This window comes from Dermochelys coriacea, chromosome 6 (assembly GCF_009764565.3).
Source record: "Dermochelys coriacea isolate rDerCor1 chromosome 6, rDerCor1.pri.v4, whole genome shotgun sequence".
In the NCBI taxonomy this organism is placed as follows: domain Eukaryota; kingdom Metazoa; phylum Chordata; order Testudines; family Dermochelyidae; genus Dermochelys; species Dermochelys coriacea.
Window position 1 is genome coordinate 47,483,575 of NC_050073.1, and position 17,904 is coordinate 47,501,478.

The window sequence follows — 17,904 nt, forward strand, 5'->3', positions numbered from 1 at the left end:
AGCTTCCACCCAGATCACACCACACGATCCATTGTCTACAGCCAAGCTCTACGATATAACCGCATTTGCTCCAACCCCTCAGACAGAGACAAACACCTACAAGATCTCTAACAAGCATTATTACAACTACAATACCCACCTGCTTAAGTGAAGAAACAGATTGACAGAGCCAGAAGAGTACCCAGAAGTCACCTACTACAGGACAGGCCCAACAAAGAAAATAACAGAACGCCACTAGCCATCACCTTCAGCCCCCAACTAAAACCTCTCCAATGCATCATCAAGGATCTACAACCTATCCTGAAGGTCGACCCATCACTCTCACAGATCTTGGGAGACAGGCCAGTCCTTGCTTACAGACAGCCCTCCAACCTGAAGCAAATACTCACCAGCAACCACACACCACACAACAGAACCACTAACCCAGGAACCTATCCTTGCAACAAAGCCCATTGCCAACTGTGTCCACATATCTATTTAGGGGACACCATCATAGGGCCTAATCACATCAGCCATACCATCAGAGGCTTGTTCACCTGCGCATCTACCAATGTGATATATGCCATCATGTGCCAGCAATGCCCCTCTGCCATGTACATTGGTCAAACTGGACATCTCTACATAAAAGAATAAATGGATACAAATCAGATGTCAAGAATATAACATTCAAAAACCAGTCAGAGAACACTTCAATCTCTCTGATCACTCGATTACAGACCTAAGAGTGGCAATTCTTCAACAAAAAAACTTCAAAAACAGACTCCGACGAGAGACTGCTGAATTGGAATTAATTTGCAAACTGGATACAAGTAACTTAGGCTTGAATAGAGACTGGGAGTGGATGGGTCATTACACAAAGTAAAACTATTTCCCCATGTTTATTTCCCCCCCCCCCCACTGTTCCTCAGATGTTCTTGTCAACTGCTAGAAATGGCCCACCTTGATTATCACTACAAAAGGTTTTCTCCCCCACTCCCCGCTCTCCTGCTGGTAATAGCTCATCTTAAGTGACCACTCTCCTTACAGTGTGTATGGTAACACCCATTGTTTCATGTTCTCTGTGTATATAAATCTCCCCACTGTATTTTCCACTGAATGCATTCGATGAAGTGAGCTGTAGCTCACAAAAGCTTATGCTCAAATAAATTTATTAGTCTCTAAGGTGCCACAAGTACTCCTTTTCTTTACACTGTTTATAGTTCCTTACTATATTTTTGACTATGTTCCCCTATTCCTGATACCCTGTACGGCTACTGTACATTGAGGATCCATGTAGGTACCGAGCACCCTGAAGTATTTATGGGCTTATCCTTACAACATCCTTGTGAGGTAGGGGAGTGGTGTTATCTACCAGTTTCATCAGGAAACTGGTCAGACGTGAAGTCTTTGGCAGAGTTGAACATTGAACACAGATTGCATGAACTGAGTACCAACCCTGTGTCTTAACCAGAAGACACCACTCATTTTCCATGATTTGTAAGCAGTTCATACCATGTTAAGAGGGATCAGAATAGATTGCAGCTTATAAATTGGGGGGTAGGGGAAGAACCTCTAGAAAATGTGTTGATTCCTACATCACTGGAAATCCACTCTAGCTGTATCGGACTTGGTTTTGCTCCTGTAGAAGCCAATGGGAGTTTTGCCCTTGAGTTAATTAGGAGCAGGAACAGGAGCACTGTACTGAAGCGCTGAAGAGAAGGAAACTCATTCACAGCCCTAGAACCTCTCTTGCCTCCCTTTCTCCTGCTCCCAGCCCACTCTCTCCAATGACCATGGAAACCCTTCTTCTTGGTAAATGCTGAAAGAGGCTCCTGCCCACCTCACTGTACTGCTGGCCCTATATCCCTGCATTAAACTTCTCTGGCTTTCATGCTTATTCTTCCCCATCTCTGGCCCGAGCAGCTGATATACACTGTTAGTTTCTCTTTCTGATCTGGGAGAGTTGTTTGGAGCCAGCAGAAGGGTGAAATATGGTCTCATGGGGAGCACAGGGCAGGGGCATCTACATTGTTGCATAGGAGTGGTCTGGCAGATGGACAGAACTTGCACTTCCTGCAGCATTGACTCAGCTACACCTCCCAGTGGCGGAAACCCCTCCTCATCTCTGGCACAGAGAAACAGTCATCAACTGTAGGAATAAACTTGTTGTCAAGTTGACATCCCCTTGGGAATTTCCTATTAAGAGTTAAAGCTGCATTCAAGAGGTAACAAATGCGAAAGATTAGATACTAAAATAGAACTCTTATTTTAAACAACAAAATACAGTAATCTTTGCAAATAATGTGAAATCCTCATCAATAAATCTCTGGTGCACAAGCCAGTCTGACTCTAATAAACATGAATGACAAGAACTCAGCTTGTTCTGAGCAGTATTTTTGTGCTTATTACTGGAAGACAATTTTAGAAATAATTTGGCAGTTTTCAGCTCTTGTAAACTGACTTCTTAGCCCGAAGAACTTGAGCACTCAGCATTCTCTGCAACTATTAAATGTACCCTGTGAGCTTTTTGGAAAGTTAAAGTTTATAACACACATGCAAATTTATTCACCTACCTACTACACATGCAGGAATACTTCCTGACCTGAAAGTTATCAATTTTCTTAATGAATAAGAGCAACAGTTTTCCCAAGAAAGCAAAAGAGATCAAAATGGTGTTGCGAACTAATGCTGGTCTTTTAATCCCTACTTGTTCCAGAGTGACAATCTACTTTCCTAAAATAGGCCTGCTCCCGCTCCCATTGAAGCCAAGGATTTCAATAGGATCAGGATTGGGCCCTTAAACTGCAACTATGACTATATTATGGAAAGGCACTACAGATTCCTAAAGCTGGGGTTACGTGACCCTGACTGTACTTCACAAGGACTGTAAGTGCCACATGCTAGCTTTGTTGGACTAGTTATAATGATAAAATCAGTTATTTTCCAGTGATGCCAGGAAGACAGGTGGAGAGGAAAGGCTCTTTGAGAAGTTAGTGTGACTCAGGAACACTCCAATGCCAACTGGCAAGGAGGTTACAAGAATATCCTGATCCTGGTAAGTCCATTCTGGTTCACCAAAGCATGTTACGTGAAGTCTTATAAGAAAGCCAGGGTCACACTGGTCAATAATATTGTTGTGAAATGTATGCACAGATAATAAATAAGGAGGTATGTATGTATACTGAAAATATGTTCTAAAGTCTGTATCAAGGCACAGTTGACGAACAGGTTTTCTGTTAGACAAAAGATGTTTATTCACTAGTATTTTAAGCCTACACAATGGTAACCCTATTTACATACGAAGTCAAGGGAGGAGATGTGAACTTAACAGGAAGGCAGCACACCAGAGAATAAGCCACGGGGTTATCCTGACTCTGGGTTCAGACAATGAACTTTTGGGGATATAAGGAGAAGACAAGGAAGACATCCCTTTATCCTGTACCTAGAAAGTAATCTGGCAGTGCGTTTACATTAATGAAAACAAGATTTCAACCTGCCCTGGTTGAAACACTGCAAAGGACATTTGGGGTGAAACAAACTTCTGTATCTTGCAAAAAAGAAAAGGAGTACTTGTGGCACCTTAGAGACTAACAAATTTATTTGAGCATAAGCTTTCGTGAGCTACAGCTCACTTCATCGGATGCATTTGGTGGAAAATACATCCGATGAAGTGAGCTGTAGCTCACGAAAGCTTATGCTCAAATAAATTTGTTAGTCTTTAAGGTGTCACAAGTACTTCTTTTCTTTTTTGCAAATACAGACTAACACGGCTGCTACTCTGAATTCTGTATCTTGGAGGTTAGCCTGTTAAATTAAAGTTAGTTTCTAGATACCATGTTATAATTCTGTTTTATATGTAACCCTTTTGTTTCCATTTTTCTTACTCACTGTCTATAAAATCTTTGATGATAAACTTACTGTTGTTTTCACTATGAATATATGTCAGTGCTGTGGTATAATACTGGGAGAGGATCCTGAGTTGAATCATACAGGCTGGTTCCTTTCGGTACAGCAGACCTGGTATTACTGTGAGTGTTAAGTGGAGAAAGGGCTGGACACTACAGGGGAACACTTCAAAAGGGTTTTAGGGTACAGCTACTATTAACCTGCAAGGCAAAGGAAGGGCTGGCTTAGCCCAGAGGAAAGTTCTTGGGTGGGTAACAGCTTTGAGGTGTCAGGGAGCTGACAGCCAGTTAAGTGCCTTAACTAACTGGAAAGGAGAAAGTGTCCCAACATTCATGCTCTATTTGCCTTTAGTTCTGCCCCCCTTTCCAGGCTGCAGTACAAGGACCCCTTCGTACAGTGTGCTACCAGATGCACAAGGGGTGTGGACTCACTGCCTCTTGCCATGCATCCATTCCAGCTGTTCCTTGGGCAATAGGAATGCAGCCGATGAAGTGAGCTGTAGCTCACAAAAGCTTATGCTCTAATAAATTTGTTAGTCTCTAAGGTGCCACAAGTACTCCTTTTCTTTTTGCGAATATAGACTAACATGGCTGCTACTCTGAAACTTGGGCAATAGGATAACCCAAAATAAGATAATGAGAACTTAATTACTATCAACGCCTAGATATTACTACAATGTGTTACTGGAAGAATCAGTATTGTCAACCCCAAGCTCAAAAATGTTTCTAGGAGCTGGGGATTTACACAAAGCACCCTAAATCACTGGCAACACACACACTATTACCATCATTTCAGCTTAGCTTGTAATTGTGTAAGAGCCACTTTTCCCTTTGAGTATGAACATGGGTGGTCACATATTATTTGTTCACGTGGGATCTTCTGTACGTGCATGCGTGTGATAGGGGAAGTGTGTGAATACAATGTAAGTGCAACTAGGAAGCACATGCTTAGAATGAGCACTATGTACAGCAGTAGAGTTGCTTCCCATGGTTTTGTGTCTGCCGCTGCTGCTATTATTACATGCATTTCTGTAACGCCCATCGCTGTAATGTCTGGTCACAGAGACCGTGGGTTTGGTGGGTGAGTGACAGGAAAAGAACTGGACAACGGTTCCTTGCTGGGAGCTTGAGCGAGGTAGGCCCTGGGCTCTGAATAATCCAGGAAGACAGGAGTTGCAATGGCAGCTCCCTGTGGCAGCGAGAAGATGCACTGGTACCTCTCTCTGCCAGTGTGCGCAGCAGACAGGGGAGGAGAGGGTGTCATGACCCCCTCACGTGTGCCCCAGGCTGGGGAGCAGGGGTCACTGGTAACTCCCCACGCATGCACTGGGCTAGGAAACGGGGTGCAAGGCTCACTCCCCTCACTATGACAGGTTTCAGAGTAGCAGCCGTGCTAGTGTGTATTCGCAAAAAGAAAAGGAGGACTTGTGGCACCTTAGAGACTCACAAATTTATTAGAGCAGAAGCTTTCGGGAGCTACAGCTCACTTCATCGGATGCATTTCGATGTAGCTCCCGAAAGCTTCTGCTCTAATAAATTTGTGAGTCTCTAAGGTGCCACAAGTCCTCCCCTCACTATGTGGCCGGAAGAACAACAGCACCCCCTGCTCCCCAGCCCGGTGCACGCCTGGGTGGGACTCTCCGCCCCAGGTGCGCCAGCAGGGGAGGAGGGAGAGGGCTGGGGAGCCGGCAGGGCGGGCCTGCAGCGCGGGTCTCGGCCCGGGCTGCCGCGCTCCGTGGCTGCGCGAGGGCCCCTCCCCCGGCCCCGGCCCCGGCCCCGCCCCCGCCCCGCCCCGCCCCGCCCTCCTCTTCCCCTCCCGGGCCCGCAGCGCCTGGGCCGGGTTCGGGCGGCGGCTCGCTCGCGCACGCAGCAGGCAGGAAAGTTTGCGGAGCGGCCGGCGCGGGGCCATGTGGCTGCTGTGGCTGCTGCTGGGCTCGGCGGGTGAGTGAGGGCGAGCGGGGCGGCAGCGGCGGCTCCTTCCCCGGGCTCTCGGGGGAGGGGGCCGTGGGTACCGCCCCCCCCCTCCCCGTGTGCACCGGGGCTGGGGAGCGGGGCGTGTGTGCAGCAGTGGAAGCTGCCCCCTCTTCCCCCCCCCCATGCACCAGGCTGGGGAGGGGGAGGTGCAGTGGTTGCTGCCCCCTCTTCCCCCCCCCCCATGCACCAGGCTGGGGAGGGGGAGGTGCAGTGGTTGCTGCCCCCTCTTCCCCCCCCCATGCACCAGGCTGGGGAGGGGGAGGTGCAGTGGTTGCTGCCCCCTCTTCCCCCCCCCCATGCACCAGGCTGGGGAGGGGGAGGTGCAGTGGTTGCTGCCCCCTCTTCCCCCCCCCATGCACCAGGCTGGGGAGGGGGAGGTGCAGTGGTTGCTGCCCCCTCTTCCCCCCCCCCATGCACCAGGCTGGGGAGGGGGAGGTGCAGTGGTTGCTGCCCCCTCATCCCCCCCCATGCACCAGGCTGGGGAGGGGGAAGTGCAGTGGTTGCTGCCCCCTCATCCCCCCCCATGCACCAGGCTGGGGAGGGGGAGGTGCAGTGGTTGCTGCCCCCTCATCCCCCCCCATGCACCAGGCTGGGGAGGGGGAGGTGCAGTGGTTGCTGCCCCCTCATCCCCCCCCATGCACCAGGCTGGGGAGGGGGAGGTGCAGTGGTTGCTGCCCCCTCATCCCCCCCATGCACCAGGCTGGGGAGGGGGAGGTGCAGTGGTTGCTGCCCCCTCATCCCCCCCCATGCACCAGGCTGGGGAGGGGGAGGTGCAGTGGTTGCTGCCCCCTCATCCCCCCCCATGCACCAGGCTGGGGAGGGGGAGGTGCAGTGGTTGCTGCCCCCTCATCCCCCCCCATGCACCAGGCTGGGGAGGGGGAGGTGCAGTGGTAGCTGCCCCCTCTTCCCCCCCCCCATGCACCAGGCTGGGGAGGGGGAGGTGCAGTGGTAGCTGCCCCCTCTTCCCCCCCCCCATGCACCAGGCTGGGGAGGGGGAGGTGCAGTGGTAGCTGCCCCCTCTTCCCCCCCCCATGCACCAGGCTGGGGAGGGGGAGGTGCAGTGGTAGCTGCCCCCTCTTCCCCCCCATGCACCAGGCTGGGGAGGGGGAGGTGCAGTGGTAGCTGCCCCCTCTTCCCCCCCATGCACCAGGCTGGGGAGGGGGAGGTGCAGTGGTAGCTGCCCCCTCTCCCCCGCCCCATGCACCAGGCTGCGTCAGGGGTGCAGGGCTGTTGTTCGCAGTGCCTTCTCCTCCCTGCTGCTCCCTGTGTGGTCCAGCGAGAGGAGAGGAAGGTGTATGTACACAATGGACAGGGGGTTTCCTCCCATGAGCGGTGTGTTGCGGGCTGCTCTGTGAGCATTGGACCACCCCCTTAGCTAGGACTTTCTCCTCACTTCTGGATGCATGGAGCCAGCAGGCTAGGTTGCTTCTGCCCCTGAGGAGCTGGGGTCGGTGGCTGAACTACTTTGGCCCCTGTGCTGCCCTGGCGTGGTCTCTCCGAGCTGTCACTTGTGGCTGCAGCTCTAGTCCTTGGGTTGAGAGCAAGGAGGGGAGGAGAGGGGTCAGGAATTGGTCGTCTGCTTCTGGAGAGTTTGGCCCTTGGGTACAGAAAGATTAAGAATAAAGCTGTTCCTGTGTCCAAGTGGCATGTTGTTAGTGGGGCATTATTGCAGAGCAGTCTGGGCCATGGTCACATGCAACAAGATACCAACCAGCATGTGCACATGTATAGAGGGGCCTTAGACTATATGCTGTACCTTGCAGTGCCAACTGAAGGCCCTGTCCCGCAGAGCTTATTGCCTGAAAGGTGCATGGTATGGCTGGCAAACACATAATCAGGGTAGATAAAAATCAATAAGTTGGATTTTTTGTATTTAAATTGGATTTCTTTGATAAAGCGCTTTTTGAGGAAAATACCTATCTAAAGATCGTTTTAATTAAGATGCGTTAAAGCGCAAAAATATCTCATCATGGAATAGGGATTATAAATTCTAATTCTATAGTGTGAGACAATATATTCATGTAACGTTTAAGAAAAGTTTTTTGTAAGTTTTAAGAAAGAGTTCCAATAGTTCATGGATTAGGAACCCAATCTTATGGGGTTCCAGGGGCTTCTGTATAGATAATTTAGGTTAATCTTTCTATCTACCCAATGGGACTCGGTGCTCAGTCTAGAACACATGTGGCTCTTCAGAAGTTAAGACTCCAGGGCTGGAGCTGCAGGCACCAACTTTCCAATGTGCTGGGGGGTGCTCACTGCTCAACCCCTGTCTCTGCCCCCGTTCCACCCCTTCCTACCCCCTCCTCTGGGGCTGCTGTGCCCTTGCTCTTCTCCCCCCACGCCACAAAACGGAGGTGTGGGGGGGCTCTGATTGATGGGGCTGCTGGTGAGTGGGAGGCACTGGGAGTGGGCTGCTGACATATTACTGTGGCTCTTTGGCAATGTACACTGGTAAATTCTGGCTCCTTCTCAGGCTCAGGTTGGCCACCCCTGGTCTAGAAGATACCATCAGAGATGCTTAATTTTGCATCTCAAACTGTGAATTTGTGTCTCCAGAGATAACATGCTTGTTAACAGCAAAAATGTTTTTAAATAAATTTATAGAGGTCAGAAATAACAGACCTCAACTCTGTTGTCCCTCTGCAAATTTGTGTACACAGAGTCAGTCCCTTACTTCTCTCTAAATGTGCAAAATTTCAGAAAGTTCAATGAATAGAAGATGGTTAGGGGCGGAATAGATCTGGACAAGGAGAAGAAGTCTGGAGATAAATGTGAGAAGCGAGGGACATATTCTTGTTTTGTTAAAATATTATGTTTACTGTTGAAGAAAAAAAATCCAGAATACTTAATGTTGTTGTTTTTGGTTAAAACAATTTAAATGTCTGTCTGGTAATGTTCTTCTCCTAATACAGCGTGGCAAGAAAATCCTCCAAATATTAATGATTAACCTGTTGAATTGGAGATAATTCACCTCCCAATGACTTCATAAATATCTGCTTCAATTACCTTTCATTCATTTTCTGATATAGCTGTAAAACTAATCTGAAAAGTTTTCTAAATAAATCACTGTTTAAAAATGTATATTGTGTACCTTCTAAAAATGAAACCTACATCTTCTCTGAATTGTGAAGAATACGTATTAAGGTTATAACAGCCAACAGGAATGCACTTCTGTGTAGAAAACCATGATTAAATCAAGTCTTCCTGACTAGTGATTTAAATCAAATCCTCCCTGCACATATGTTTTACAAAATAATGAGACCAAGCAAGATGGACCTGCTGAAAAGGAATTTGGTTCAGTGCATGTATTGCTGATTATAATATGATACTGAAGCTATTTCCTAGGGTGTTACTGTTTTTCCAGGTTTAGAAGTATTGGCAGTACTTGAGCTATAACATCATAAAGATAGAAGGTAGTCAGTGCTTAATTTGTGCTAGGGCTTGTCAGGGCTGAGCCTTGCACCTCTAGGCTTGACAGTTCATAGCCCCGGCACCTCTTGGCTTGCTGCATCAGTTTTTGAATGTAAAAAAATTGCTTGAGCTATGGCACCTCTTTCACTACAAATTAAGCACTGAAGATAGTACCTGGTAGAGGTGTGCGTCTTACTCATGTGGCAGCAACCATTAAAGTATCAGAGAGAGTCACAGACTTTTAATATATTTATCCTCACAATATCCTTCTAGGTGCGATTGTATTGTTTCCATTTTACAGATAGGGATCTGGGACAGATTAGGAGGAGACATTCAAAAGTGTCAGAGATTAGACTCACAAGTCAGTGGGTCAACTTTCTGTTGACTTGTGTCTAAATTCTTTGGTTCTTTTAAATATCTCCCCCTAAACAAGTTGCTTCAGCTCACACAGAAAGTCCTGTGATGCAGCAGGGCATTGAACTTGGATCTTCTGAGTTACACTGGCCCTCATGGTAAGGCAAATGACTTGACAAATGCACGAAGGGTGCATTTTGACTTGGCATGTCATGGTTCCATCTTCCAAAAAATGTAAGTTGGAATTCACCTGCTTAGTGAATAGTGTAATAACTCAGCATGCCGGTTACAGGTTAAAGTATTGGATTAATGTTTACTAGAAGATCACAGGTTCCAACAGCAAACCTTATTGGGGAGTAGCTCAGAATGCTGTGCTAGGGAAATAGGTGAAACATGCACAGAGGATGGGTCAAGTGTCTGACTGTATCTGAATGACTTGATGTTGAATTAAAAATAAGATTGATCTGTAGCTGCTAAATTCATACATGTAGAAATGCTTTTCACATGGTGGGCATATCTGTCAAGGTCTCTATCCTGATTATGCTTTTTGCAGCTCTGCTGCAGGTGTGAATTATTTCTGCAACGTAATCTTAGCAGGCACTTTTCCAGAGTATTTTGGTAGAAGTGTAAATGGCCTGGCTTCATGTTGCCATGTCTGTTACTGAATTGCTTCTTGGTGATGGGGCATCTAAAGTGATGACACATAATGGGTGAAATCCAGATGATCATTTCTCTCAGAGCATCTGTTGTCAGAGTGAAACTGTTATTTATTAAATTTCAGAACTTCCTTGATGAAATGTATTGATGTGGTTTGTACTTAAATTAAATGGGCAGCTACCAATACCTACCCTGCAGCTAATGCTTGCCTGTGTAAAGGACTCTTCCCCTTTAAGATGAAGCCTTAAAAGTGAGGAAAGGAACAATAAAGCTTTGTGCTGTTTGAACTTCTGAGACTTGTAATACTTTGTGGCTCATGAGTAGTTTTTGTACAGATTTACCTTTTCTTAATTATTATTATTGCTCCAACAGTTGGTCTTTTAGAAACCTTCAGACAACGCTTGGGTGTGTGCATTGGCTTCATCTAGTTGTTATGCACTATTATACTCTGGTAGTGTTGCCAAAATTTGTTTAATTTAATTACTCCAAGTAATATGCATATCTCCATGTACTAAAAGCAGTCATATTACTCATATATCCAATGTGTCAACATGTGTGAGGCCATGGAAGGTCTGTGCTGCAGAATAAGGGCCTGTTTCTTTCTAACATAGTATCAGTCTCATTTTCTTTGTTTCTTTTTCTGCTTATTTCTCTTCCCTTCCCTCCCCTCCCCCCCATCTGCTCTCATGACTACCTTTTCTTCATCAGCACAGGGGCAAATAAGAGTGACCTTTCTTACGGGAGTAGGTACTTCAGACTTCTGTCTGTAGTCTATAAATCTACTAGTGTCTATGCAACAGTTTCCCTTCAGTTATTTAACTGGAGCCTCTGGCTTATGTTGGTGTAAGATGGTACTAATGTTCAAAGAGCTTTCTAAAAATATTTTTTGGAATTCTTGTAATGTGTTCAAATTTTCTTTTGAAGAGCAAAATACTGGATCTTCATTTTTTTTTTTTTTTTTTGGTAAATATTTCTTCTTCTCTCTATTGACTCCCCTGCAGTCTTCCCAGGGGGAGAATGTCTTTTTTCCTAGCCCCTAGTCTTCTCTTGAATTTTAGTTTTGATAATTGGTTAAAGTGGCTTTTCCATAACTGCCATCTTTTGGGATGCAGATAAGGGAAACTTGGAACTTCTGGGGGCATAGAAAGCCCAGTAAATTTTATGAATGGCTGATTTAAATTCTTGTTCCAGAGAGCTCACAAGAATGGCTGTAAACTTTGATTGTGTCAGTGAAGATAAGAAAAACAAATCTTTATCTTTAAAGTCATGTACTTGGCCCAAATGTTGCTTCTGATCAGGTAAGGCCTTACCTATAGAGGAAAGGTTATGGGGTTTTGTTTTTTCAGTATAACCTAGGATGTGAATTTAAACCAGTGTAGTGATACTGATGTAACACCCTGTGTAGATACTCTTGGGTCTTATCTATGTGGGAAAGTTTTACTGGTTATACAGCTATAACCTTCTATGTGGACACTCTCATCTTGATAGAAAAGTGGCTTTTTCCATTTAGCTTAAACTCCTTCCCAAGTTGCATAGGCTAAACTGAAATGAGTGTCCACACAGGGGGTTATACCAGTATAGCTAGTAAACCTTTTCTGTGTAGATGGGGCCTACGTGAAGAATTAGCTGTACCTGAATTTTGATCCTGTCTGTTGCTGTGGTATGTTCTATCTGGCTATTTTAGGCCTCTTCGAGCAAGTCTAGATGTAAAATCATTGGTTTTTAATCCAGTGTTTCCTTTTCTGCTGAGGAGAGCAAATGATCAGAGATTGCAGGAACCACTGGTGCTTAGTGTAGGCAAATGTATAGTTCTCTTTGATCATATTTTTCAAGGTTAAGTGTAAACTTGGAAAAAAACAAGGGAGGAGAATTCTTGTTTTTCATGATAAAAAGCCCTGTAAAGCCTGCGTGTACTGTTGATGTGATGCAGGTCTTGGAAATGTGAAAAACCTAAGACAGCTGGAAAGTCAGAATGCCATTCACAACTGAGATTCCTGTGTGTCCAGTCTTGGATGCCAAGTTCCAGTTTTATGACTTCCCTGCTGAACAACCTTTATATATGATATGGATGTTTACTAAAAATGTAGTCAACTGCCTGTGTGCTGAGCAGGCCCTGTCTTTAACTCTTTGCCTCCCTTTCACCACAGCTAATGCTGTTGGACTCAGCAGAGTACTGCTAGTGAACAAACTCAAAACATGTGCGCACAAATTTTTAGCATCACAGATGTTTGTGCACTTGGGAACTCTGTAAAGCACAACCAGAGACTTGCTTAGCAAGTAAAACATGGCATTAATGTGTATTAAACTTAACAGTACAGATTAATTTAGAACTCTTGTGCACAATTACACAAATGTAAAATATTTGCTTAGATTGGTTTTGATGTGTACTGATTTTCAAGGCACTGCACGGAGATGTGATTATTTTTTTTTAACTGGGGAATTTTGTGGCTGAGAATCCCATGTAGCATATGGTAAACTAGCCCTAACATCTTTATCATATTGCCACATACTCCCCTTCTCCACCAAATATCTAGAATCATCTATTTGTCTTGAGTAGTTACATTAAAAGATGTACAGAAGTCGTAAGTATTATAGAAAGTCGCTTTCAAATAATAACTCGAAGAGGAGTGGGAGTACTTTTGTTAATGTTATCCCTATACACTGTCCTGGCGTCAAGACAAAATTATACATAGTAGTCTCTGAAAGTATGTGTTCTCTCTATTCTGTAAAACATTAGAATGGACTTCAAATTATATTTGCACTCCTTGGTGCCATCCTACTAAAATTTCTGGGTCTGGTTTTCATGCTTCCACCCCTTATAGTCTTTCTTTGCTTTGGGCTTGTAAACAAAGGAGCGTGCACAAAGATTCTGACAGTAACTGTGTACAAGTCAAGAAGCCACCTGCTCAAGCATGCTGGTGAGAAAGAAGGAATAAGTGCTGCAACAGAGCTTGAAATATTTGCCAAAGAAATCTGCACGCCAAAGGCTGATGTGAAGGATGGGAAGTAGTTGAAAGGCAACATTCTACTGAAAAACCCCATTTCAACTGCTTGGGAGGGTATTAAAGAGACAAGATGAATAAGGTAATATCTTTTATTGGACCAACTTCTGTTGGTGAGAGAGAGAGAATCTTTCCATGGATATTGGAATTTCTATCAGGGTGATGTTCCTAAACATTGCTTGAGGGCAGTGCCTTTCATATTAAAGGCCTGGCTATTGGGAATCTGAAGTTTGAAGACAGAGCCTAGGTTCTGTCTATCTAGATTGTTGTTCCCCCTACTTTTTGGGCTGCTGGAAGGAAAAATGAACTTATCTTCTCCACCCTCTTGTCTCCAACAAGAGCCTCCTAGCAGCCAGAAAGTTTCCCAGCTGAGGGTGGGAGCCTCTGAATAACTTCAGTCCCTGACTCCATTTTTGCTAATAGACTTCCCAAGAAGTAGTAGATTGAAATTGATGCTATTTTTGTCAATTTCACAGTGGCTTCATGGGGTTCTGAAAGCTGCAATGATGCTTAACCACAGTCATGTCAATTTCCGCTGACTGGAAAAGCTATGAGCAGCCACAGAGGCATTGGAACTTTGTGTCATTGGACTCAGGATGGTTGTGCTACAATGGCTTGCATCCAACTGCAAAGGATTGTGAGGCTGGAGTTTGCAGCAAGGAACCTGGGTCGGAAGAGGAGGTGTAATGTGACAGGGTCACTTTTGCTTATGAAAGACAAGGAATAAGGTGCATCTTCACTGTAATATGAGAACAAAGAAGCACAAGATGAAATTGCTGGCGGGTAACATTGATTATATGCTGTGTGAAAAAATAACTTCACCACAATCTGTTTTGTCTGGTACAGTGGGAGATTATCAAGTCAAATATGGTGGCTAAATTAAAAAAAAAAAAGCTGGAAAATTTTGAGAGAATGCTGTAACATATGTACCTGTGTCTACTGGGGCAAAGGTAATTCAATGTCATGCTTCTGGACATAAATTGAGCGCCAGTAAACATAAATTGACATAAATTGAGCGCCAGTAAACCGGGAAGGAAATGCCTGCCTTCATAGCTAGCAATGCAAAATTGGCTAGCTATATCGATGGGGAAGGGGCAGTCTGTATTCTGAAGCATCAGGTATTGGTCACTGTGAGGCAGTGGGATATTGGAGTTGATGGACTGATCTGGTGTGGCATATCCTACATTTCTTACATGTTCAGAACAGTACAATTAAGACGTGGCTGCAACTCTGTGGCAATTTAGGGCTGCTCTCTAAGAGGTCCTGATGCAAAATTAACCTAATTTGTCACCTATAAACAATTTCTATGTATTTTTTACCCAACAAATTCCACTAGGATAGCATCTCACTCTAACAAGTTCCTTCTGCGGTTATGTTGTCTGTTTATGCAGGAATGGAGTACCCTGGCATGCTTGAGAATTCTGCTGCTGGACTGCAATCTATAGTCATTAGAACAGTACTCTGAATTTTAGTGCCTTCTCCGTGGCAGGCCAAATGATCAGTTCTGTGAGTTGGTGGATGGCCCTCTAGGTTGTCATTATTCATTTGTCGTGCCAAGCACAGATTGAAGCTGATGATGTCCTGGCTATAGTAAGCAAGCAGCTCGCTACATGTGTTTAAAGTGACGTTTTCCAAAGTTTGACTTGAAAGCAATTTCAGCATCAGTCATTTGAAGGTGGAGGAGGAGGAGAGACTTTTGGCTTCTAAGATTAAAAACAATTCTTGAGTTACCTAAGGAAAATTAATTCCTTTTTTTGGCAAAACTGCTGTGACGGAACATGCTAGGATAACAATCAAATATGTCAAGTGAAGTCAGTTTTAAATATTGGGTTTCCTTTTAAATGATATATCTGACATGAAGTCAGTGACAGAGTTGGAGAAGTCTTGAGTGTGTCCTTGTGCAAGTTCCATAATTGTCAGTTGCCTCAGTTTACCCAGATATAAAATGTATACGATATTTCCTCTCACCACACGGCAGGCTGTAAAGCTTAATTTATTAAAGCTTGTGCATTGTTTGTAATCCTGGATTAAACATGCTATTGTGGTATAATGTATTGTCTTTCAGCAGAGGCAAAAGGAATATTTTTCAGTTTTTACTAGTATTTTTCCACCTGGGAGCTTGCTTTGTTAGGTCTCCCCTTGAAGATCTACTCTTGTGAAGCTACTTCATAGGCAGATTGTCCTCTGAGAGGGTCTGTCTTGAAATATATGGGTTTTCAGTTTTCATAAACAATGTTTCTGGAAATGTGATTGATTGTTTTTACGAAACTAGATGATTTTAAATGGAAACAAAACTGCACCAGTTGGGAACAGGTCAAACTTGATGCCTTTGTCAGCATGGTGCGGAATAGCTCAGACCACATAGAGAAAAGTTAATTCTCACTTAATGTTTGCCAGAGTATTTTATTTCAGTCTCTGCTGCAGATGGCATGGCACGGCACTGCAGTAATCAGGGGTGTGTACAATGTAGGTCCATTTTAAGATTAAAGCATGTGAACTCTGGCCACTAAGGTTCATTTAATCTTACAATTTTAGTCCCTGTGTGGAGTTTGATTGGTCCTTTCTTCATGCCGCCTCTTGCTTTGCAGAATTTCCCTAACTTAGCGGGGGAGATGGAAGGATTGTGAGCTTAATCAGTATTTGTTGTGGAGTTGTGCATACTGCATGCAGAATCCTGATCAATGGAAGATGAAGAGAAGCAGCATGGTCCAGTGGATAGGGCACTAGACTGGGTCTGAGTGATCTTGGTTCTCTTTCTAGCTGCATAACTGATCTGCTTTGTGACCTTGGGCGGGTTCCTTCCCCGTCTCTTCTGCTAACTGATGTCTGTTTTACCTGTTAGATTAGAAAATTTCTGGGTTCGGTACTGTTTCTTTACTATGTGTTTATACAGCTACTAATACAATGGAGACTTGATCTCAGCTGTGGTCCCAGGTGCTTTTGAGGTACAAATAATAATACTCCTATGCATGCAAAACCACTCTTCAAGTTTGTCATTCCTCTAGAAACACTGCTCTACTGGTAGAACTGGTTCATAACAATTATTTTGTGCCTTGGCCACTGTAAATTCGTCTCTATCCTTCCTTCTCGTAGCAGGATTCCCACCCATGTCCCTTCTCCCCATGCCAGGGGCTCTATTTTCCCCCTCCCCCCCAATTGCCGGGGATCTGCATGCACCCCATTGCTCAATTTGTGTAGGATCTGTTTGCTTGGCCAATAAAATTCAAGAGCAGATGCATATGGAAGGAAACCTATCAGATCATTTTATCTTGTTGTATTTCTTTTTTCTTGTTCCCTCTTGTATCTCAGTACTTGTTTGTTGTGATTTATAAGATCACTCTCTAGGTCATGTTTTGGGCTCCGTGGACCTTGGTAATATCTCTTTAGTAGTCATCAACAGGGAGGTCATTGTCTAGTTAGAGCGAAGGAGAATGGAAGTCAGGGCTCCTGGATTCTCTTCCAGGATGTATCGATTTAAATTGCTTTAGTTAAATCTTCTACTTATTCACAATTTTAAATCAGCAAGTAGAAAACCTTGATTTAAATCATCAATTTTAATTGTATCTTGCATTTGTACTAAAGAATTTTTTTTTCTAAAGAGAGGTCTCATTAGTTGGTAACTATTAAAACATTGATTTGCAACTAATAGCCTTTACAGTACATTTGGTGCTGCTTTTTGCTAACCAGGAGGATATACACATTTAATCTATATACATTTATTTAAGCAATTGTATAGCTTACTAATAGACTTTAAGGCCAGAAGATACCATAATGATCATCTAGACTGACCTTCTGCACATTTGCAGGCCACAGAACCTTGCCCATCATTGCTGAAATAGACCTATAACTTTTGGAGTCCTTGGAGTCCTCAAATTATGATTTAAAGACTTCAAGTTACAGAGAATCCACCACGTATACTAGTTTAAACCTGAAAGTGATGCTGCCCCATGTTGCAGAAGAGAGTGAAATCCCTCCAGGGTCTCTGCCAATCTGACCGAGGGGAAGTTTCTTCCCGATCATTTAGACCCTGAGCCTATGGGCAAGACCCAGCAGCAGACACCTGGGAAAGAATTATCTGTAGTAACTCAGAGCCCTCCTCAACTAGCGTCCCATCACTGGCTGTTGGAGATATATTAACTTACATTTATTCACATTCTTAATTTGTACATTTTTTTATGTTAGAAAATGGATAATGATGCATTATTTACTGGACAAATTTTTACTTTGTGTCAAGCTCTGCTTGGATGGAAATTAAAAATGTACAAAACAGCATTTTAATGTTTTTATTAAATAAAATTACTGTCTTTTTAACAAAAGATATTATCTGTAGTTAGTGACTTGAACTAATTTATTTCTGGTCACCATGTCCTTCAAAATTTTGAAACTAGTAGATCTCATCCTCTTGCATATTTTTTTTTATTCATATATTGGTAGAGAGAGAAAAGCTTTCCTGCTTTTTCAACTCCCAGTTGGTTACTTGACTTTTAATGTCACTGAAATGAACTGGTTGAATACATTGAAAAGAAAATATTCTCTCTGCACCTGCAGAAGAGGCTACTGCTGTTAAAAGCTGATTTAGCACTTAAACTAGTTCCTGGTGCTTAGCCAGTGACTTCCACCAG

At 44.2% G+C, this 17,904-nt stretch overlaps 1 protein-coding gene across 2 annotated transcripts in view; it reads left to right on the forward strand.

Moving 5' to 3' along the window:
• Positions 1-5,684: 5,684 nt before the first annotated feature.
• LDLRAD3 (low density lipoprotein receptor class A domain containing 3) overlaps positions 5,685-17,904 on the forward strand; it is a 164,648-nt gene continuing 152,428 nt past the window's right edge. For both annotated transcript variants that reach the window (XM_038405624.2, XM_038405626.2), the window contains exon 1: positions 5,685-5,825. In XM_038405624.2, coding sequence (XP_038261552.1) covers positions 5,792-5,825 — 34 coding nt within the window. In that variant the 5' untranslated portion in view covers positions 5,685-5,791. The remainder of the gene's footprint in view (positions 5,826-17,904) is intronic.